Source organism: Typopeltis vanoorti, chromosome 25 (assembly GCF_054136105.1).
Source record: "Typopeltis vanoorti isolate ZY-2024b chromosome 25, IOZ_Tvanoo_1.0, whole genome shotgun sequence".
Taxonomy (NCBI): Eukaryota; Metazoa; Arthropoda; class Arachnida; order Uropygi; family Thelyphonidae; genus Typopeltis; species Typopeltis vanoorti.
The window spans coordinates 63,105,096-63,129,162 of record NC_143573.1 but is presented as its reverse complement, the minus strand read 5'-3'; the positions used below and the strand labels follow the sequence as shown (position 1 = coordinate 63,129,162).

General features: G+C 33.3%; 1 protein-coding gene across 5 annotated transcripts in view; it reads right to left on the bottom strand.

Moving 5' to 3' along the window:
• Positions 1–24,067, bottom strand: part of LOC150092793 (ethanolamine kinase 1-like) — a 115,028-nt gene that overhangs the window by 34,723 nt on the left and 56,238 nt on the right. For 3 of the 5 annotated variants that reach the window (XM_090414310.1, XM_090414311.1, XM_090414312.1), the window contains exons 2-5: positions 17,099–17,358; positions 12,714–12,857; positions 3,428–3,570; positions 2,032–2,115 (exon numbers count right to left, since the gene is read on the bottom strand). In XM_090414310.1, coding sequence (XP_090270436.1) covers positions 2,032–2,115; positions 3,428–3,570; positions 12,714–12,857; positions 17,099–17,358 — 631 coding nt within the window. The remainder of the gene's footprint in view (positions 1–2,031; positions 2,116–3,427; positions 3,571–12,713; positions 12,858–17,098; positions 17,359–24,067) is intronic. The other 2 variants (XM_090414313.1, XM_090414314.1) reach the window with 1 other exon arrangement.

Below are 24,067 nucleotides of genomic sequence, written 5' to 3'. Positions count from 1 at the left end.
AAGAATTGTGGAAGAAAAGCATGGTGAAGAACAAGCTGGATTCAGGCCAAATAGAGGCTGTCAAGATTAGATCTTCACTTTATGACAAATAGTGGAGAAAGCATGGGAATATAACAAAGATCTGTATTTAAGTTTTGTCGATTTGGAAAAGGCATATGACAAGGTGCCAAGAGAGAAGCTATTCAATACGCTGCAGTTATATGGTGTCAATGGGGCATTATATCAAGCAATACTTAGTCTGTATTTGAGTTGTAAGTCAGCAGTTAGAATTGAAGGAAGTACAGGAAGATGGTTTAATGTTAAATCTGGTGCGAGACTAGGATGTACATTATCCCCTCTGTTATTCATTATCTATATGGATCACATTATGGAGGAAAGTGGTATTAAACCTGATATCAAAATTAGAGATGTTAATGTCAGCTCTTTGCTTTATGCGGATGATGTTATACTTCTAAATAAATCTGCTACAAGTCTGCAAGATTCTCTGACTAAATTGAATAGCTGTTGTAATAGACATGGTATGAAGGTCAGCAATAAAAATAGGCTGAATCATTGAAAATGTCAACTGTGTTATGAATGGAGAACCTGTGGAACAAGTAAAACATTTCAGCTACTTAGGCACGATTTTTACTGAAGATGGTAAATTAAATATAGAAATAGACAACAGAATCAGCAAAGCTGGTATGGTGGGAAGTCAATTGAATAAATTCATATGGAATGAGAGAGAGAGAAATTAGTCGGAACACTAAATTAGCTGTATACAAGACAGTGTTCAAACCAGTTTTAACTTATGGATCTGAGAGCCGGGTCAGAGTAAAACACTTGACCAAAGACTAGAGACCGCAGATATGAGAGTCCTGAGAAAGATTTGAGGCGTGAACAGATGGCAATTAATTATATATTATTAATTTATTACTTTTTTGCTCATATTTACAATGAGGAAACAATGTTGACGATCTCCTGAATGTCCCATTTTTTGCCAGAGCTTTTGTGGATTGCATGATTTTAGTCAAAGGAGGTAAACCTTGTCCTCTTCTAAATTTACTATTATTTATACCTTTGAGTAATTCAATATACCAACCAAATACAGCATTATCCTTCATTATCATTGTTTCTAATATATCTTAAAATAAACACATTGTCACCACTCTATGCAGATTTGGTTACAATTAAGATGAGTGCTGATGTACTATGCAGTCTTAAAACTTTCATACATCGATAAAAATGAATGCAATCATACAGCCAAAAACTGATGTGAATTTTGTAGAGTGGATTGCATAAGCCACAAGACAGCACACCCAATCGAAATGGGCACATTAAACTTACTTTCAATAGAAGGACCCTTCTATCGAAAGAAATAGGCACTGTTTAAACTTTTATTTTTAAATCATAAGGGTATCAATCATCCAATATGATTTCTTCATGAAATGTCCTTTAGACACAGTATTTTCTTTCTTAATGAGCATCCCCCACCCCTCATTGTTGTGCCGATCACACATCATAACCATTTCCAGTAAAATGTGCGCTAGATCCTTTCGATAACAACAAGTGAATATCAACAAAACATAAAAATGTTTAACATAGTTTGGCTTAATTCTTCAATTTAATTACTTAAGAACAATAATTAGTTGGTTAAATTTCTTTTTGCAACTTAAATATTAACAAGACCAAAAATACACTTAATTTTGAAACACTTGGTATTTACTAAGCCTACAATATCAATCTCATTCAATAATCATCAATATCAAGATCAATACAAATATTTTTCACAAGATCAATACAAATATCCTTATGTCCATATTTTAAAAGAAAATATATCCTTAATTTTTTTTTTTAATTTACACTATTTTTTCATTTGATTTCTAAATCTTTGAGAGAATTGCTGTGCAGATGCCCTACCTCCATGAGTCTTTGGACTCCTTGGAGGTGTTGCATAATAATATCAATGGAAGATGAAATAATTTTAATGAATAATTACTTTAATAAGCTATTAAAATACAATTCAGAAGCATGCAAGGAATCTTTCCATACCTGCAAATTCACAAAAGTGATTTCCAATATCAAAAGCTTGATAATTATAACCAGCATATTCGTAATCGACAAATGCTACAAATTCTGCAAAAAAAATTCAAATAAAAATTATTCTGCTAAGTTTTCATTAATCCCTTCAACAAACATCCTCTTATCTTTCTTGAACGAAAATTTCAATTTTTTAAAGTTCTAATTATGTCTAGCTATAGCTGCTACATAACTTAAATGTGTTTTATTAATTCCAATCTATTCAGTCAAAAACAGAGCAAAGCCTTACTTCCTTAAGCGTTAAATTTGTAACCAGTGTTAAATGTTATCTTAAGTATTAAATATGTAATCAGATAATGTTTCAGAATAAACTAAATGGGCTGTATCCTTCATTTTCATTCTTGTTCATAAGAACTTTTTTCTGTAGTGTGTGTGTGTGTGTGTGTGTGCACGCGCAAAATTAATGCTTGATACTACTGATATTTTAAATAACAGGTACATCCTCTATTAAGGTGAGGTCAATGAGAATGCTCTCCAGTACCTCATATACCAAAATACAACATTTACAAAAATGAAATGAAATTTTTTTTAATTTCTTTCAAATTTTTGAAACTTTTTTAATTTCAAAGATAGGGATAAATAAAATGAAAATATGTTTAAGAAGAACAACACTGATTAACCTTTGTACCATTCATGTTATATTCAATTTGTATACATAGAAAATATTATAACACCTCATCTCATCTTCCTTTTATCCTCTTTTACCTTGCGGTCTGATGATTAATAAATAGGGTTTATTAATCATCAAACCTCAAACTGTTCACAAGATAAGGTGGTCAGCCCTATGCCCCAGTGTATCCTATGTCCTGTAGTGTTGGGTTCTCAAGGCCGGTTTGCTGCTTTGCAGGATGAAAAACCCCAGGATAAACTGGGGGGAAAAAACCCACTGTCCATGCCCAAGACCAACTAACTTGGCTATGGCTGAAGAAGAGCCTTCAGCTCCTCATGTCACTGATGGGAATCGAACCTAGGACAATCCTTCCCTAGGCATATGGTTGTGAAGCGCACAGCCACTAGGCTAACTGCGTGGACTAGTACAACATGTTAAATTATATTTGTATTAAACCTAAATGCTTTAAATTTAAAATTAATACAGTTATGAGGATTATATATATAAAAAAAATAGGTAATAGCTTTCAGTTTAAAAGATATGTCCCAAGCACATATATTCTAGCTATATTCAAATATCAAAATCAGTTAGCCAAATCCAAACATACATATAAGAACTGAAATAATGTGAAAAACAGTACACCCATATTAATTTATTTCATTGACAATTTAAAAGCAATAAATAAATCTGGAAAATTGTAAACATTACTTAATTAGTGAATATTTTGTACAAATTAACCTTTTTCTTTGTTATAAATAATATTCTTTAGAAGAACATCATTATGGCAGAACACTACTGGCGATCCCAACCGACAAAGATGATCTTCTAATAACTCAATTTCTGCTTTCAAAGTCCTTTTATCTGGGATATTACTTTGGTATCTAAAAAAATAAAAAAAAAACATAAGCATTTTATATTGGATGAAATAGCTGAACAGCTAAATTAACTTTTATTATGGCTGTTCATAGAATTTCTACTTCTTTAAAATAACAGAAATCAGTTAAATTTGAATACAAAATAAGGAAAATTAAACAATTTATTGTTTTTAATCATCATCAAATTCCTGATATGATGGTGATTGTAAGAGTGTAAAGAATAGGAGCATAAAGAATACTATGATATTACATGAAAGTATACCTAATGGGTCTTTTTTTCTGTCATCTTACCAACAAATACCTGCTTTGCTATTTCTTATTCTGCCATTCTGTTTAAGTGACCATACAATTGAGATCAGCTCTGTTCACACATTACTGAATTCTAAGAATGTCAAGTTCCTTCCTAATGTCTTCATTTTTAATATGGATCGGCCATCTGTTCATTCCCCTAATTTTTCTTAGAACTCATATCTGTGGTCTCTAATCTTTGATCAACTGTTTCACTTCTAACCCAGCTCTCAGATCCATAAGTGGTCTGAATACATCTTATATATTGCTAGCTTAGCGTTTTGAATAATTTCTTTCTTATTCCATGTAAATTTATTCTGTTGACTTCCCACAATACCAACTGTGTTTATTCTACAGGGTGTCCCAAAAGTCACCATACATAGGAAAATGGGAAATTGTAGCTAAATGTATCTTTATTTAAAAATATTCTCTACGTGTTGGCCACTTCTTTCCACACACACACACACACACACACACACACACACACACACACAAAGTCTTCTCTCTTAATTTTTTCCTATGTATGGCGACTTCTGGGACACCCTGTATTATCATTTTCCATATTTAAATTGCATATTCACTTAAAAACAGCTGAAAGATTTTATTTGTTCTACAGGTTCTACATTCTGAATGCAGTTGAAGTTTCAGGTTCCTGCCAATTGTCATAGTTTTGTCCTTTTATTGCTGATTTTCACATAATACTTATTACAGCTGTTATTCAATTTTGTTAAGCAATCCTACAAACTTGTACTGGATTAGTTTAGGAGCACAGCATCATCTGCAGAAGGTAAAGAGCTGAATTTATCTCCAATTCTGATATTATGTTTGATACCGCATTCCTTTGTAACGTGATCCATATAGATCCTAACAGTGGAGATGATAATGTACTATTGTTTCACACTTGATTTATTGTCAAACTATCTTCTTGTACCTACTTAAATTCTAACTGCTTCAAACTCAAATACACATGTACTATTTGAACAGTCTCATTTCCACTATATAACTGTGGTATTTTGAACAGCTTTTCTCTTGGCACCTTTTCGATACCTACCAAAACCTTCAATGCACAACCTTGTTATATTCCCATGATTTCTCAACTATTCGTCTTAAAGCGAAAATGTGATCGTAAACAATTTCTATTTGGCTTGAACCCACCTTGTTCTTCTTCAACTTTCTCTTCCACAATTTTTCTTAATCTCTTCTCCAGTATGTTGCAAAAAGTAAATCTGTATACCCCGAGTATTCAGTAAAGAAATTCCTCTGTAATTCTCATATTCACATTTTATTTTCCTTTTTTTTTTTATAAATGTGTGCTATGAGCTCTATTCCAATCTTCTGGAATTTGACCTTCTGAATTATGCAGCACAGCCACTATAAAACTTTTATAACTCCATACTTGGTTATTTCTGGTTGACTATTATCTACTCCAGCTGCTTCTCACATTTCAGTTTTTGATAGCTTTTTCTACCTCAAGTAGTGATATATACTTTTGAATGCATTCTCTTGAATATGTTCTACCACTGTTCTGTCACTTCTTGTTTCATTTAACAGTCTTTCAAACTGATTACTCCAAACATCTAGGATATTACTATCTTCAGTTTCCATGTCATCTTTCCTCCATTTCTGAGTATTCTCAACAGCCTCCATGATATTTTGCCATGTTCCTGATATTTATCTTCTATATTCCATTATCATTCATTGAACTCCCATTGCACAAGGGTAGTGCAAATATGTATACAACTATCGATCTATCAGCGTCGTTGGAGTGGTGGTAAAGATTTTGGAATAGTTGGTTAGGGATCACATACAGAAATGTATTGACAGAGAATCTATACTCTACAATGAGCAGCATGACTTTACTAAGGGATGGTCATGTCTGAGCAACTTGCTCATGCTCTATAATAATGTTATGGCTGGGTTAGATAAGGGATGGATACATCATGATATTTTTGGACTTTGTTTTGACAGAATACATCAAGGAAAATTGTTACATAAACTAGAGAATTTCTAGATTATGAAATATTAGAATAGGTAAGAGAATGGTTGACTGACATAATAAAAAAAGTAGTATATGAGGGATGTGAGTGTGTAAGATTTAAGGGAACCATTGTTATTCAATCTATACTTCAGACAGCTGTATAAAACAAACTACTTGATAGAATGACTTGCAATTTCACATGGATGCTTATGACAGATGTACAAACTTAGAATATATATAATTTTGAAATGTTTTATTTCCTATAAATGGATCCAAATGAAAACAAAATTTTGAGATTGCTCAACAAATCTGTGCAAGCATTCCAAATACCAATCAACGACATCTATCTAGCATCTGGCCAGAATTCATGAAGTAGATGGTTAGATGAACAAACTAAAATCTCAGACATTTACACAATTTGCAAAATGCACCTAAAAAGAATTACTAATTACTATTCTAAACAAGCCAGCAGAAAATGCCAGTTTAAAATGAGTTATACTTACTAGTACAGTAAACATTATTTTGTTGTGAAACAAAAAACATTTTTGAAAAATCTGTTCAGCATGGATCCAAAATTTGTTAATGTGTTTGATCATCAAACAAATAGAAACTATGAGTAAATCAAAGGAATGGTTTGTTACAGACTGAGATATACTCAGGAAGAGGCACTTTTTTTATTTTATTTTTTGAAATTTCAGAACTGAAAAGAGATGTATGAGAATGCAACTTTAAAACATCAAATTCTATATTTATTTTATCTAGCATATTGGTAGAAATACAAGATATTAATGAGCAAAACTATACACAGATTGGCAGTAAGAGTAAGTGCAAGTTCCTGAGATCTCCAGGAAAGGAGTGTGTCATTCATCACTGATATGATGCATAGCGAGACACATGCAAAAAAGATTACTTCAAAATTCCAAAACAAATGCGTATTTCTAGTCACCAATATTGTCACATCTAACATTTCAGTCTTCTAAAGATTTATGATTGAATAAATCCACCAAGACCTTGGTCTTCTCTGGGTCCTACATCTTTTTTGGCATTAAAAATCTATTTTGCTAACCTCTCTTCTCCCATTCCATTTAAGTGACTATACCACCTTAGATCATCTCTGTTAACACATTCTTGTATGATACCTATGCCAAGTTCCTTCCTGCTGCCTTCATTTTTAACATAATTCTGCATTGAAGTCATCTGTTCAGTCCCTTAATTTTTTCTCAGAACTCTCACATCTATGGTCTTTAATATTTGATGAAGTGCTTTATTTCTAACTCAGCTATCAGAACCATAAATTAAAACTTGTTTAATGTTTTGGTTAATTTCTTTCTTATTTTATATAAACTTATTTAATTGACTCTCCACCATACCAGCTTTGCTTATTCTGTTGTTTATTTCCATATTTACTTTGCCATCTTCATTAAAAACTGGACCTAATGGCTGAAATATTTTAATTATTCTATAGGTTTCCACTGAAAATGCAGCTGAAGCTTTCTATGTTCCTGCCTATTTTTCATAGTTTTGGTCTTTTTATTGCTGATTTTCATCACAAATTTTTTACAGCTATTACTCAGACTTGTGCTGAATGTGTTTAGGAGTACATCATCTGCATACAGCTAAGAGCTAATTATCATATCTCTGATTCTAATATCTGGTTAATGCCACTTTCTTTCATAATTCGAACCATATAAATGATGATTATGAGTGGAGATAGTGGGCATGCTTGTCTTAGACCTGATTTTACATCAAATCATCTTCCTATATTTTAACTCTGGCTTACAAGTTAAATGTAGACTATATATTGCTCTGTATAATGTTTCATTTACTCCACATCGTTGCAGTACCTTGTAAACGTGTGTAGACGCTTAAGTGCTGTGAGGACATCATGTTGGAGGCTTAATGGATTTTTTACAACACTCAAAAAGAATTAAAATAGACTTTAATACTTCCTATATTTCGTCCTAGTCACTAGGACATCTACGGGGATTACAAAAAAATTAATGTAATATATGCACAAATAACAAACAATACTAAGCCCAACCACGTGGGTGACACTAAAGTCCTATCTAGCACATCGTTTTAAAAAGGCCAGCCTATTTAGTTGCCTAGATAGTCGTAGTTTCGACTTACCGTATTGCTTGGATTTGCGTGCTAGTTCTTCTCCATGGATGATTAGAATACGTGTGTAGAGGCTTAAGTGCTGTGAGGACATCATGTTGGAGGCTTAATGGATTTTTTACAACACTCAAAAAGAATTAAAATAGACTTTAATACTTCCTATATTTCGTCCTAGTCACTAGGACATCTACGGGGATTACAAAAAAATTAATGTAACATATGCACAAATAACAAACAATACTAAGCCCAACCACGTGGGTGACACTAGCTAGATACCCACGTGGTTGGGCTTAGTATTGTTTGTTATTTGTGCATATGTTACATTAATTTTTTTGTAATCCCCGTAGATGTCCTAGTGACTAGGACGAAATATAGGAAGTATTAAAGTCTATTTTAATTCTTTTTTGAGTGTTGTAAAAAATCCATTAAGCCTCCAACATGATGTCCTCACAGCACTTAAGCCTCTACACACGTATTCTAATCATCCATGGAGAAGAACTAGCATGCAAATCCAAGCAATACGGTAAGTCAAAACTACGACTATCTAGGCAACTAAATAGGCTGGCCTTTTTAAAACGATGTAGCTAGATAGGACTTTAGTGTCACCCACGTGGTTGGGCTTAGTATTGTTTGTTATTTGTGCATATGTTACATTAATTTTTTTGTAATCCCCGTAGATGTCCTAGTGACTAGGACGAAATATAGGAAGTATTAAAGTCTATTTTAATTCTTTTTGAGTGTTGTAAAAAATCCATTAAGCCTCCAACATGAAGTACCTTGAAAAGCTTTTCTTATTATATGTCTTTTCCAGACCTACAAAACTTAAGTACAGATCCTTAAATTCCTAATTGTCATAAACTAAAAATTGATCCTTAATAACCTCTATTTGGCTTGAACCAAGCTTGTTCACTCCAGATTAATCTGGCATAGATATTTTTCAGATTTTATCCTGTCTTCTAAAGGTACCGCTAACTACATCAGTCTACCTATACCTTGGTCTTCCTCTGCATCTTTTATTTTTTTCAACCCTTTCCTCGCTGAATTCTGTTTAAGTGACAACATTCCTCCATCTCTCTCTTAGGTTAGTTCTACATGCATATTCCTGAATGCTAATAATGTTAAATTCCATCCTAATAACTTCATTTTTGATATGATTCTGACATTGAGGTCACCAATTTTTCTCAAACCTCTCATATCTGTGGTGTGTGTAGTCTTTGATCAATGTTTTATTTCTAACCCAGCTCTCAGATCCCATGTTAAAATTGGTTTAAATGTTGTCTTGTATACGACTAGTTTATTGATTTGACTAATCTCTCTCTCTCTTTTTTATGCTCCCACCCACAAACAGTTATTTGCAAACCTATAGTATATTTTGTACCATGAGTAAGCTAAGAATTTTTTTTTTTTTTTTTGCTATTTTTATCAATTTTATATATTTTTTGCATTTTTAATTTTTCTTACATAGTCTGGAAACACTGGAAAGCAGTGGTATGGTCTCACACCAAGCAATGAAATTCATCTTCCACCCTTAGACAATCACAAACATCCATTCCCATAGTGGGATTCGAACCTGAAACCTGTTGGTTTGAGAGTGGGTATGGTAACTGCATGGCCAATCAGGCTGGTATATCTTTCTTATTCCACATAAACTTATTCGGTTGACTTAGTACCATACCAACTTCAATAATTCTGTTGTCTCTTTCAATATTTAATCTGCCATCTTCACTAAATAACTGAAATATTTTATTACTGAGAATGCAAGTGATGTTCTGATCTCATATTATGGTTGAATGGAATGAAGATAGAACAAGCAATCACTTAAACAGAGGCTTAATAATTCCAATATTCCATCTCTCGTTGGCACATAAGGGATAAAAAGCAACAATCCACACAGAATCAGTGGAAGAGATTGCACTGAAAGACTAAAATCCTAAAAGAGATGTTCTCTATGTGCAATGGTGAGAATCCTTGACTGTTGGACATGAAGTCTAAGAATTTCAAATATCTTGAGAAGTTTAATATAATGATATTAAGGTTTATTTAATAATTTAGATCTGGTGCTGATTCAAAAAAAAGTTTCATGTTTGTAGTTTGTATTTACTAGGGTGACACAGCAGATTTTTCTCACTTGATTCTAAACAGGTGTTCAAGGCATTGCCTGTTAGACCTGACTGATCACAATTGTAGTGGCAAATATATTTTTTGTTTCAAGACAAATGATGGAAGATCCTCCAGTGTCCATAATATGACAAATTACAAGAACAAGAAACCCCAATACCTTGTACTTGGGACAACAGATACAAGTAGCCAGCTTCATGTGAGATTTGAAGTACAGAGGTTATATTTCTTTAAAGTTTTAGCTATTTTCTCTAAGACCCAGATACAGAGAATAGCTCTTGTTCCTCCTCTCCTCAAACATATACAGATTACAATGATGTGATGCCTGCTATTCCAAAAATCAGAGATATCACTGTGTGACCTTTATCTAAACAGCCAAGATCTCACATAATCAAGCCCTCAGATGGCAGCACTAGAAAGTTATTTTGCCACTTAATTTGTATTTGAGTATACATTCTCATCTTCTGCAACTATGGTAAAATATTGGTGTTAATTAAATTTCAATTTCAATAATATTCTTAGATATGTTTTCTTCGTTGAAACATTAATTAGAATGCTCTGCACAATCAAATGAGATACTGTATTAACTTTTTAATAATGAGACATCTTGTGAATTAGTTCCCAACATTTTTTTCACCCATTATGCTCATACATGGACCCTTTTGTTTTTGCTCAAGGTTACTTATGTAACACGCACACACTCACGTAAAATTACCAGTGTATGTTGCATGCAACCCTGTGCAAGAATGGCAAGTTCAGCAAAGGAGTGAATCAGAAAGCCATAATATTCCATTCGAGTAAAGCAATGACTCTCATACCAATAATAAGATTGCTGTTTTAAAAAAAAAACTTTTTCATCACATTTCCTGATATTCCTAACTAAAAACATTATTAATTCAACTCACTATAGTGAACCTGCATGAACCAAAGAAATAATTTATTATTCTTTAGCTGCAATGGGGCTCTTTCATCAGCACAATGCAGTATGTTATATTCATTATTCTTGTTGAGAGGCTTATACGCTGGTTAGACATGATAACTAATATTTAAGGAATTGACAGCGTATACTGGAAATATAGATTAAATGAACTTTAATATACACTTTCCGATATTTCGGCGAACGTCATGTTGCCATCTTCTTGGGAACTTACTAAAAAGACACGTGCACACAAGTACTAATAACAGCAAATGAGACTGAAGCTAGGAAGCTAGCGTTTTCCTAAAGTCCTGATGGTGCCCCCTGGCGGGCTATATTGGTAGTTCTTGGCCTTTGGGCTGAAGTTCTTCTGATAAAAGTTTCCCAAATTTGGGGCAGTTTCATGCATCCAAATTTGTTGAGGTTTGGCATGTTCCTAAGGGCAGAGGCTGATTCTATGAATAGTCTTTCATACTTGAACTTGCTGCGGTGTATTACTGTGGCTTTCTTCCATCTTATTCTGTGGCGAGTATCCAGAGCATGGTCTGCAAGCCCAGAGTGGCTGTACTGGTGAAATCGGATGTAATCCTTGTGTTCTGAGATTCTGATATTTGCTGTCCTGCCTGTTTGGCCAAAGTAGGACAGTTTACAGCTGCAAGGGACCTGGTATACACCAGGTAGGTCTAGGGGAAGTGGTTGGTCTTTGGTGGAGCGGATAAGGGATGCCAGTTTTCTGTGTGGTTTGTAACAAGTGGTCAAGTCATGTTTTTTTAAGATTTTATTGATTTTTTCCGAGGTACCTCTGATGTAGGGAATAGTGATGGATTTAGAGTAATCTTTTTTGTGAAGGGGAGGGGGTGGTGGGTTGTGGATAACTGGGTTAAGTATTTTTTGGATTTTTTGGAGGGGGTAGCCGTTGGCTGAGAAAGTGTAACGGATGTGATTTAGTTCAGTGGTTAGGGCTTGATCATTAGAACAGATTATTTTTGCCCTGTTGAATAATGTTTTAATAACTCCATATTGTTGTGAGGGGGGGGGGATTGTTGGTGAATGTATCTGCCTGTATGTTATATTCAGTTTCATGTAATGGTGTTCACTGTATACTGTTCAATCAACTAAATTACTGTAATTCTTCAACTTCTCATTTATTTATTTATTTATTTATTCGTATGGAGTTCCCTCCCTCTTTTCTCCCCCATCCCTATTGGGGTGAGTTGAGCCCCCTCATGGGGGGGGGTTAAGTATTTATGGCTTAGATCCATGTGTGTGTGTGTGTGTGTTCATGGGGCCGGTTTACCTGCTCGTGGGATGAAAAACCCCAGATATACTGGGGGTAAAAACCCTGTTATCCATGCCCAAGACCGGCTAACTTGGCTATGACTGAAGAAGATCCTTAAGCTCCTTGATGACATAACATAAAATAACTGAAATAAACTTGGCTATCAAAGAATCTTTCAAATAAAAAAATCATCACCTTTGGTAATGATTTTTTTATTTGAAAGATTCTTTTTAGATAATAAGAATCACTATTACAAAAATTTTCTTGTAGTATCATATAAACAGGAAAAAAAGGTTTATCTTAAAAGCAAAAGACAAAACATTTCATAAATCTTTAGATTTAACACAACACATTTAACTAAATGTTTGTAAATGCAAAGATGCTGCATAGCTCACCTTTCAAGAAACTCATGTAGGATATTATATTAACTTTAATTTCATAAGTAAAAATACCTCAGATTCTTCTGCTCATCTTTAAAAAAAAATGGTGATAGCTCCCAGAATCGACGCATGACAGGAAATAATGAAGGCTGAGGTTTTATTTCATTTGCAAAGTGACAAATATTATGCATGCGAGCCATAAAATCAGCAACATACCTAAAGAAACAAAAAAAAGAAAAAAAAGTGTCAGTTTTTCCTAATAAATAACACTATATACACACCAAGATGTAGAACGCTAAATTTAACAATTGTTTTAATAACTACCATAGACAGAAGATAGCATTATTTTTATCCTCTGCCCCCTTGTCTTATCATTCTCTCATTTAAGACTGAAGTAGCTATAGCTATATCCCATTTTCTTTCTATTTCCAAAGGCAGGATCCACATTAATATAAGAACATTACTAGAATCTAACAATGATGACTTTAATATGCACAGAAGAAAACCCATCCTCATATCTACTCCAAAGACAAAATTGTCGCTGCCATCAATTATTCTTAAACTATGACTGGCTCAAATGTCAGCATTTCTATTTTTTTTTTTTTTTTTGCAAAAATATTTAAACTGACTGTGATGAATTTACATCAAGCAACTCCAATGCAACGTCAATGCCAAAAAGTTGGTATTTCTATGTTGCACTGGCCCATTTTTTGCACATACTCTAGACATTTTGTTTTGTCCAAAATAAAAGTATTTGTTGTGGCAAAATTAGGCAATTGAAACAAAAACTGAAAGGACTCAATTTTAACAGAAATCCTAAATATTAACTTTTATTAAAATTCCATCCAGGCATGCAAAATTATCATTATCATTTGAATCATTTTACCAATAAAAAAATGATTTCATAAACTAAAACTGAATGAGATTGTTGTATACATACTAAAATTTAGGTCTAGAAAATTCCGTGAAAATAACTGCTCTGTTCAAAGCAGAGTTACTGACATAATTTTAAGTGTTCTTGCAAATGGAACAACAGAAAGAAAAAAATGGAATGGTTTGGTTAGCCATATGGATAGCATAATTGTTCTCCAATTTATAGTACATTTTGCTGTAGGAGCAGAGCTTTTTTTGAACATCAAAATCCTACTCTTGACACCAAATATGGAGCTTTTTCATGACAAATCATGTGCCAAATAAACTAAGCAGTGATCTCACACAAAAAATGAAACTCATCTACTATCTAAAAAGATATTTAGAAAAAATCCATGCTTATAGTATGATTCAAAGCCTGTTTGTTGGTGAGTGGAGATATCACCATCCAACTGGTCAATAAAATTGCCATTCAATATCCAATCATTTACTGGAATATATATATATATATATATATATATATATGAAATGAGCAATTGTGTATAAGAAAAAGGATTAAAAAAAAGTCTTCCCACAGCACTGTGCCCAGAGACAACTGAGCCCACTGCAGTCTTTGTTATACTATGAGAGTTGAAACAGTTATATTCTTGAACCTCCAAAATACACAGCTTGCAATTCTTTTTTTCAGCCCAAAGCATATATTCAGTTTGCTATGTTGTTATCTACTGCTCTCACTGTCAGCCTATTTAAATCATACTGCAGGATCTTCACATAATCTTTATTCATTATTTTCATATATATTTTCCTTCTTAGTTTAGCATCATTAGGAAACAGCCAGATGCCCTCCCCCCCAAAATCTTCAATATCACTAATGCAAAAAATAATTAGCAGAGGCAAAGTACTAGTCATCTTGATTCTTCTCCACCATATACTGCTCTTTGATGTTTAACAATAACTCACTTGTTAAAGGTACCAAGCAATTTTATAAGCTAGGTTTTAATCCTTTTTCCCAAGTAAGCGAATAGACAAGTAAGTCAAGTTTGCACCTGCACATAGTGCAAGTCTGGGGCAACTCGTGATGCAGGTGGGGTAAGCTCCGATCACTTTGCTTAGTATTTTTCCCCTAATGCAAAGCATATCTCCTTGCAGAGATGTATGATGCTATGCATTTAAAGGCAAGGGCCACTACCCAGACCGGTTTCGACCTTTACTGAGGTCTCGTCAGTGGGAGCCAGACCTAAAAATGCCAAGGTTGAAGTAATGCATTATTACAAGGTTGAAGTAATTTTTTATGTCCAATATATATGTGCTGTGTCTGGCTTGTTCAGGAAAAAAACATCAAGTTTCCAGCTTAAAAAACCTTATCAGCTATTCAGATGACAGGGATTTTTGAGCTGGAAACTTGAGCTTTGAAAAATAAAGCTGGCCAAGTTTGAAAAAGTTTCAAAAATTTTTTTCTCAATGTTCTTGACGAGATTTAAATTCAGATCCTCCATCAAACTGTGGTCCAGGGAATAATGTTAGTTAACAGTTAGATAAATATTTCTTTATGCTTACTTTTGCAGGAACAGTATTGTTAAAATCTTTATTAAATTTGACTAAATAAAAATATTTATATTATTAATATTAATATAATAAATTAATATTAATAAAATATTAACAATTCCAAAATTGTATTGTTATGCTGCAAGCAAAAGAAAGAAAGAATGTGGAAGAATAACTTTATTGAATGCAGATGGTACATGAGTGTTGGAATCTAAGGAGATTGTTTGTTATTGAGTGCTTACTTTGTTAAGATATATCAACCAGGTGTATGTAGCATGGTGCACAGTGCTACTGCTACATTGGATGAAGAGTTAGAGGTTCATGAAAATGAGGTTGAAGAGCTCTTGCATAACCTGGATAAGAATTTGTCAATAGGAACAGATGGAATATCAGTCCGTTTGCTAAAGGAATGTTAGCTGAATTGGCTAGGCCTTTCACACATTTGTATAACTTGAGTCTCAGCTCAGGAATGGAAGGAATGTATGATAGTTCCATTGCACAAGAGTGGTGCAAAAACTGATGTGTCTAACTACCGACCTATTAGTATCTCTGGTGTGATAGTGAAGATTTTAGAGAAGTTGGTAAGAACTCACATACAGAAATGGGTAGACAAGCATGTTGGATTTTTCTAAGGCATTTGATAGGATACCACACGATAGGCTGTTATGTAAACTGGAGAATATGGGATTGGAATATAAATTATAGACTTGGATCAGGGGATGGTTGACAGATAGATATCAAAACGTGGTATACAGTGGATGTGAATCTGCCAGATTTAAGGTAACCAGCGGTGTACCTCAGGGTTCAGTACTTGGGCCATTATTGTTCAATCTATACATTAATGACATCAAGCAGGGTCTATCATCAGATTTGCAATTGTTTGCTGATGATACAAAGATAGGCAGGAGAATCATGGATGCTACTGATATTCAGCAATCACAAAATGATTTGAATGGACTGAAAATCTGGGCAAACGAAAATGGCTATCAGTTTAATGTTAGTAAATGTAAAATTATGCAATTTGGCATGATTAGAGTTCTAGCAGCATATTATATTAGCAGGATTATGCTACAAGAAACTGAAGAGGCAAGGGATTTTGGTGTATTGATGGATAAGAATTTAAAGTTCAAAGGTCACAGCAAAAGTTGCAAATACAACTCAGAGGATAATTGGTATGTTGAAGTGAACCTCCACATGTAAGGATAAGGAAGTAATTTGCCTCTTTATAAGGCTTTGATAAGACCATACCTGGATTACTGTGTGCAGATTACGTCTCCTGGGTTCCAAGGGGATAAAGAAGCTGTGGAAAGGGTGCAAAGAAGAGTTATAAAGATTATATCCAGATTATGGGATGTTACATTATGAGGACAGATTGCAAGTATGTGGAGTGCAGACTCTGGTCTTTCAAATCACTGCAGAAAGAGGGGTGATATGATAGAGATCTATAAACTTTTGAATGGGTGTTATAGCATTTCAAATGATGAAATTTTACATTATATAGAAGGCAGGGAGAGAACATGAGGGCATCCATGGAAGTTAAGGTAGTTCTCAGTCAAGAAAGGGATAAGAGCTAGGTTTTTCTCCCAGAGAGCAGTGAGTGAGTGGAATAATTTGTCCTTAGGGGGTAGTGAGTGCATCTAGTGTAAATGAATTTAAGGTAAGGTATGATAGCCTGGGTTGGGTAATCTACAGCCTCCCTCGATGAGTCCTTGATTCCCTGGAGGTCTCAGATAATAATAATATGGTTAACATAATAATTTGGTTATTCATGCACTGCAGAGATAATATGAAAGTCACTCTTATTTCTCTCCTATAGTTTATTTCCACAAATGATAAGAACTCTTAAAAAAATTCCCATTAACAGTTAAAATAATAAGCACAGGTTTGATTTTAATCTGCATCAACATTCAAGTGCATGATGCAGTGTGAATTTTAAAACTCTTCAACATTATCACTAATGAACATTATATAGGTATTGATAATGTAATGATTTATCAATATCTGGACATCATTTTATATTACACCACATAAAATAACTTTACCTGGAAATAAAAGGATCACGAACCTTCTCAGCATCTAGTGTCACACCAGGTATGTAACCATAGCAAAGTCCATTATTAAAAACACAATAAATTGGGCATCCAAGACCAGCTTTGTGCATCAAATACATTGTTTTTACTTCTGCATCACGATCTATGAAGAGTTCTGTTTTATCTCCATAAACTCGTACCAATATAACGTTCTGTGGATCACCAGAACTATAGCAACTTAGGAGGTAATTCGTAATTCCTTCTGTAAATAACTTAAGATAAAAATGAGCCAATCAAGCAGATCTTCACTGAATTTAAAACTGCAAGATGCTTAATTACTACTTCCTACTTATTCAGTTCATATTATATATAATATAATAAAAATAACAGTATTCATTAAAAACCTTGAAATCAAAAATATTAGTAAAATAGTTTCCAAATGTGTACACACACACTTTGAAACTATTTTACACGCACGCACACACACACACTAACAGCAGTTCTCAAGAAAGTAATTATATGATATAGTGATCTTTGTATTCATTTTAGCCCACATTTAGAATGCAATTCAAACATTATCATTCCTAATTTCAAGTTCTAAGAGGGACTAACTATTTAAAAATTTGTGAATCTTTTCTCATTGTAATACAAATGAAATATGAATTGTCAATGTAGCTTCTAAATTTTATACATAACAGTAAAGACTTGTGAAAAAGATTTCACTTATGATAAGCAACTATAGTTCTATTAATAATCAAAAAAATATTTTAAAAAATGTGTATGACCACACTCTTGATGTCAGTAACATCGGTTCTAGGTAAGCCTATGGTAAGGATGGAAACTGCAGCCAAGCAGACTGACTGCTTCAAATACGACAGCAGTTTTTTGCCAGAAAAGTTGGCTCAATGTTCAGGTTATGCCAAAGCAAGTATGGATGTAACACTTACCAAAAAGGTAAGTGTTACATCCATAAATCATGTTCTTGGGCAGTTTGTCTGTTTTGTTGTCTCTATATGAGACAGCAAATAAATGTTCCTCACATGAAAAATGAGATTTAAACTCTTCCAAAATCAAGGAGCACATGACTAAAATACTCAGATAATAGGTTAATTCAAATAAACATTCAACAAATTCAGAACTATGCTACAAAGAACTTTGAGTAAACTGCAAGATCAGTATACTGCTTGATAAAATTGGCAAAAACTCAGAAAAATGTGGTGTAACTTGTACAGTTTGCAACATACAGTGAGAAATGTCAGACAGGTATAAGGGACATTAAATAGAGATAAGAATTACCAAAAAAGATCACATTATAGAAACCAACACAACATGCTCAAAAATAGTCATAACAGTATGGTGTCTGATTTTCTATCAGCTAAACATGTCTGAAAGTAATGAGTGTACCATGCATAATATAAGGGTGTGTATAAGATACTGGGGCAACAAATCCCATTCTTCTACCAGGGCAAACTTTAGCTCACCAAGTGACTGAGGTAGGCAGCTGTCAGCATGCAGTGTCATAACCAAAGGTGTCCTACACATATATTCGATTTGATTTAAGCCTGGTGATCATGCTGACCACAACATTTGTTGGATATCTTCAATTTCAAGATACTCTCTACAACTTGAACTCCATGAACAGTATTATTGTCATGCACGAAGATGTAAATATAAATCTGCACCAATGCACTACCACCCCTACCAAGTCACACATAGGTTCAAAAATCTGTTATCTGTACCTCTGAACAGTTATAATATTGCTATCAAAAACACGAAGAAGTGTGCAATTGTTGATCATTATTCTGCACCACGAAAAGAACATTGCCTTTACCATAAGTATCCCTTTTGCTGACAGAGGCATGGTACCACACTCAACATTCTCTCTAGATCAAATAACATTCAGAATCCATTTGTAGGCTAAAAGGAGAATAGAACTGTACACCATTTGTCAGGGTTCCAACTTACATGCTCGTGGCATCAGTTTTGACAAGCTCTGAAGTAGTTAAATGGGATAAAGATCACTGGTTTCCTTGTGTAGAATCCACTTAAATTGAGCTTCTCAACATATTCCAGTTGGAAACGTTTCTACTTTGGCCACTGCAACTTCAAGAGATGGTTGGTGATAGGATATTGTAATGTTCTGTCTTGATATTACAGCCAGATAATGGTAAATTCTGGCTGACATGTTCTTCAGTGACCTTGGTTTGCTCTTTTTGTAATGATTCTTGTCTTTCTGAAACTGTGTCCACAGTGCCAACACTTTGCAATGTGACATATTAAGCCAACATGCCACCTTCAATTGTGAGTGCCTGTATTCAAGTCATCCATCTAATAAATCCACTTTTTCTGTGTAATTCATTTTACTTAAAATTCTTCTTTTATTTAAAGCCTTGGTCTCCCAGAAGCATCTGTTATTTGTACATCTGCACAAGAGAAGAATGTTGCAATTGACTTTCACTGAAATCTCCATCTTTCTTTCTGTTTTTACTAAAGCTTTAAATAATCACAAGTGAATGATCAACACATCCAGAACTGATTTTAATTATGCCTAAATGGCAGTCATGCTTTCTGGTCTCTTGCCAAATCTATTATTACCTTTAATTTTTCTCCAGTCCTGCTTTTATCTTTTTTTTTTTTGCACTAATTTGGTTTTGTCTATCATTATCCATGGAGAATGCTAATATCCTGGCTGTTTTTTTAATTCTTTCATTAATGATCTTGGTAAGTGTTCTCCTATAATTTCACTTCTACAGCATTTAATGCCTCCTTTTGTTTATTTCCAGAAAGAGATAAATAAATCTTGTCCAAACTGGATAGCAAAAATTATTCAGTTCCTCATGTCATTCTTTGATTGCTTTCTCTCCTCTTTCACTGATGTCTCCCTTGGAGTATGGAAATTAGCCTATATTCAACTCGATAACAAGGTTGACAAATCTTTGCCACCATCATATTATCCAGTTTCTCTTTATTTCAAAAATAATGGAGGAAATCTTTAACAGTCAACTTTTGCACTACTGGAAACTTCACAACTAATAAACATCAATACGAATACTACCACTGTCAATCAACTAGGAATATTCTTGCTTATGTCACTCATGTTTGGATAATACCATGAAAGTTTGGGGAATTTCAAGTGGTTGCTATTTGATTGGGTTGTGTAAAAAGTCTTAAGTAACCCCCAGTAATGTGGTATGTCTTCTGCAACTGGGTTATCAGCATTCTATATGGTTGCACATTATGTGTAGAAAGAAAAAATTTATTAACGATTTTGAAGATATGTAAATTGTACTCTTTAAGAAATACATTTGAGATATGCTGTTATTAATGAGCAAAATTAGCATATCACAATAACGAGTTTACCTGTGTATGTGCACAATGGGATGTTTTAATATATTTAGAGAATGGGAAAATTACCAATTCCAATTTCTGATTAGCAGTAATTGTGGAAATTGGCAGAAAACACAAATAGTAGAGAGAGATGTATGTGTGAGAGAGAGAAAGAGGATCACTTGATCCACAGTGTTTAGCATGTCTCCCTTTGATCAGAAAATATATGCCTTCCCTGCCAAACTGAGTTCAACATTTACCTATATGTTTAATTTTAATATGCTAAAATATTTAGATTAATATTTTAAAATATGTGTAAAGATGCTGTAGAAAAGAGTGTACTCACCACCAGAGCCGGTGCTATGGTCTTTGGCGCCCGCATGCAATTTCTATCTAAGTGCCCCTGTAACGATCTGGGAGTGTGTGATTCTTTTACGATAATAAAAATTTTAATCATTTGAAATTTCTTAAATAAATTTTGACAGAACAGCCACACGTTGGTTCGCTAAATGTAATGAACCGGGGATGTTGGCTAGGAAGGATAATCATTAAAAACCAGAATATTCAAAAAATTCTCAAAAGTTAAAGCAAATTTTGATAAAGCCACTTCACTTTAATCGTTGAATATAATAATACAGGGATTATAGCCTTCTCACCGACCCAAATCGTAACAAAATTAAAATGAATTTTAATTAAAGTTAAAATTTATTTGAACTAAAGTTTAAAAAATTCTTGCATTTTACAAGTTACTAAATTCTTAGTGACTTGTAAAAAATTTTTAATAATTTTTATAAGTGGAACTATCTTTTAGAAAAATAAAAGAAACTCAAGATAGATGAGAAAATAAGAAAAGAATTCAGAAATCATTAGAACATTTAATATAAGTATTCAAAAAATGACATCTTTACAAAATAATAGAAAATAAATTAAATTACATAAATATACTTGAACTTTTTTTTATTAAAATTTCAAGGTTTTTGATTTCATATTCACAAAATTAGAAATAAACGGTCTTAACGTTTAATTCCGCACATATATCATTTTCAATAGCTATTAACACCAAACTAACAAACCTTTTTTTTTGACATACATGTTCTTAAGTAGGTTTTAATCAATTTCAACTTGGAAAAGGAACATTCACCGCTCGCTATACTAACAGGTAAGGTTAATAGTATTCTTAAAGCAATTGAAAAGTTAGGAAAAGATAAATTATTGGACACAATAAAATTCAGAATATCGAAAGGGCTTTTGAATATTTAAATTATCCTTCCGAAAAATATCCCGGAAAGCACATAACTTGTCATATAGTTCTATTGCATTTAAGTCTTTATTATCGCAGTCCTTCAAGAAAATCTCTAAATCGTCACAATGTTTTCGTAAATCTTCATTATTAATTTGTAGTAATCTATACAAAAAATTGAAATTATCATAATATGTTTTTAGTCGTTCAAAACATTCTATTAACGAACACATTGCAATGTCTAGAAGTGTATAAAACACATTCACTCAAAATTTATCTTCTGGGGACTGTGGCATTTCGTTATGATGCTTGTAGTCAAATTATCGTGTCTTCTTTCGTCGTTGAACTTCCGTACCAGTTTTAAATTCTTGTTCTTCATCCACCTCTTCACTCAGTTATTTTGTCGTTTTTAGAACTTCTTTAAAATTTGTATCTGATCAGTACTCTTGTAAGAATATTTTTAAGTTTTCGATAGATTCTAAAGCAAGTGTAATGTTCATATTTTTGTCTTGAAGCATTTTACCCACAAGGTTTATTCTGTTAAGTAAATCATGCCAAGTTATAGAGAGCAAATAAATTTGTAGTCCTTTATTTTAGCACATAATGTTTGTGCTTCATGCTGAGTTTCTTCATTAAAATTTTCATTATTTAAAATTTCAAAAAGTGCATCCTAATTGATATCGTAGAGGGCAGATTGCATTAATTTTACTTTCCCATCGCGTTTCTGATGGCTGTTTCAATGTTAATTTTTTTTACGAACTTTAAAAGGATTGCCCAACGTTTATAAGAGAAATGAAAAGAAATTTTATATTTCTTGAATAATTGCAAAGAAACTAACTGTATCTGCATTCACTTTGGCCGCATCGTTAATGATTAAATTTAGAGTATGAGCAGCACATGGCATGTAAAACGCTCGAGGATTTTTGTTCAAAAGCAAATTTTGGAGCCCATATTTTTTCCCTTTCATATTTGTCCCATTTTCATACCCTTGACCTTGCATGTCTTCAATGAGAATGTTCCATTTTCCAGTTGTTCCATTATTGTTGCACATAAACCACATCCGTTCGAATCTGATATATCTGCAAAACTTAAAACGTTTTCCCTGATCTTGACAATTCCATTGTCACAGGAAACAAAGAGAATAATAACGGTCATTTGTACTGTTTTACTTGCATTAGGTGTGCAGTCTAAAATTATGGAATAATATTTAGATTTTCGAATTCATAATAAAATTGTATCCCTGGTTGCGTTACTTAAAGTTTCCAATATTTCGTTTTGACTGTCTTTACTCAAATAGTATGCCCTATTGTATTCATTGTAGGGCCCTTTCAATGATTTTCCATAACGGGATCAAACATAGCAAACAGTTCGATTAATTTTAAAAAATTACCGTTACTCCTTTCATAGAATTTATCAGATGATCCACGAAAAGCTAAATTTCGACTACCAAGGAATTTTATAATTTCAATCAAGCGCTCTAAAACACTCGTCCAATGTTTCTTTTCCATTTCATACATGCTCTGAGTCTGGAAATCAATAGTAGTTTTGTTTTTTTAAATTTTTATCAAGTTCCTGACATTTTAAGAAATTTTTCATGCGAGTTAAACTAGTCTCATGTCTATGTAAAGTTGTACTTACATTTCTCCAATAGTTATAACTTACTACAAGACTCAATAGGTGATTCAGTTGATTTAGTAGGTGCAACAAGTGTGCAACAAAAAAAGCAAAAAACAGAATTTATAGTTTCGGAATAAATGAGCCATGTTCTTGGCACGAGCTCCCTTTTTCCATTTTTCTATTATAATATGTGTCGCCAAATTTACGACCATATTTATCTCTGGGATATATTATATTTTTCTTTTGAACAGGCACCATTTCAATTAAAACAACTCGTAATTTTTCATCAATATTTCCCCGTTCACCTGGATCTTCTAAATTTACAGAGACTAATAATGTGTTAGTTTCGTGGTCAACTACAACTAAATCTTGTTGTAGTTGACTAAATCCTAACTATGTTTCACTTAAATCACGTTCAATTATCTTGTTCAATAGTTGCAATAGTATTTTCATGAAAACTGAATGATGTGCACGGTTCTTCAATTCTGATTTCTGATGTATCGAGTTGGTTACAATCTGCATCAGAATATTTTAATATTTTAACAAATTTATTAAGAGCCCCAGTTTGTTTCTTAATATATGTTTCTTTCGCAGCATGACGCTTACGATTTTGTGCACCGAAATTTTGATTCCATTTCTATTTTATATCCACAAGAAATTATTACACAACATGACACAGAGACGAAATAATAGTTGGCACTGCCCTACTGTCAATAGCCTACTGAGATGCGTACCATATGACTGGTTAACTAGCAACAAATGTTTTGTATGAAAATTTGTTTCTGCGCATAAAAACC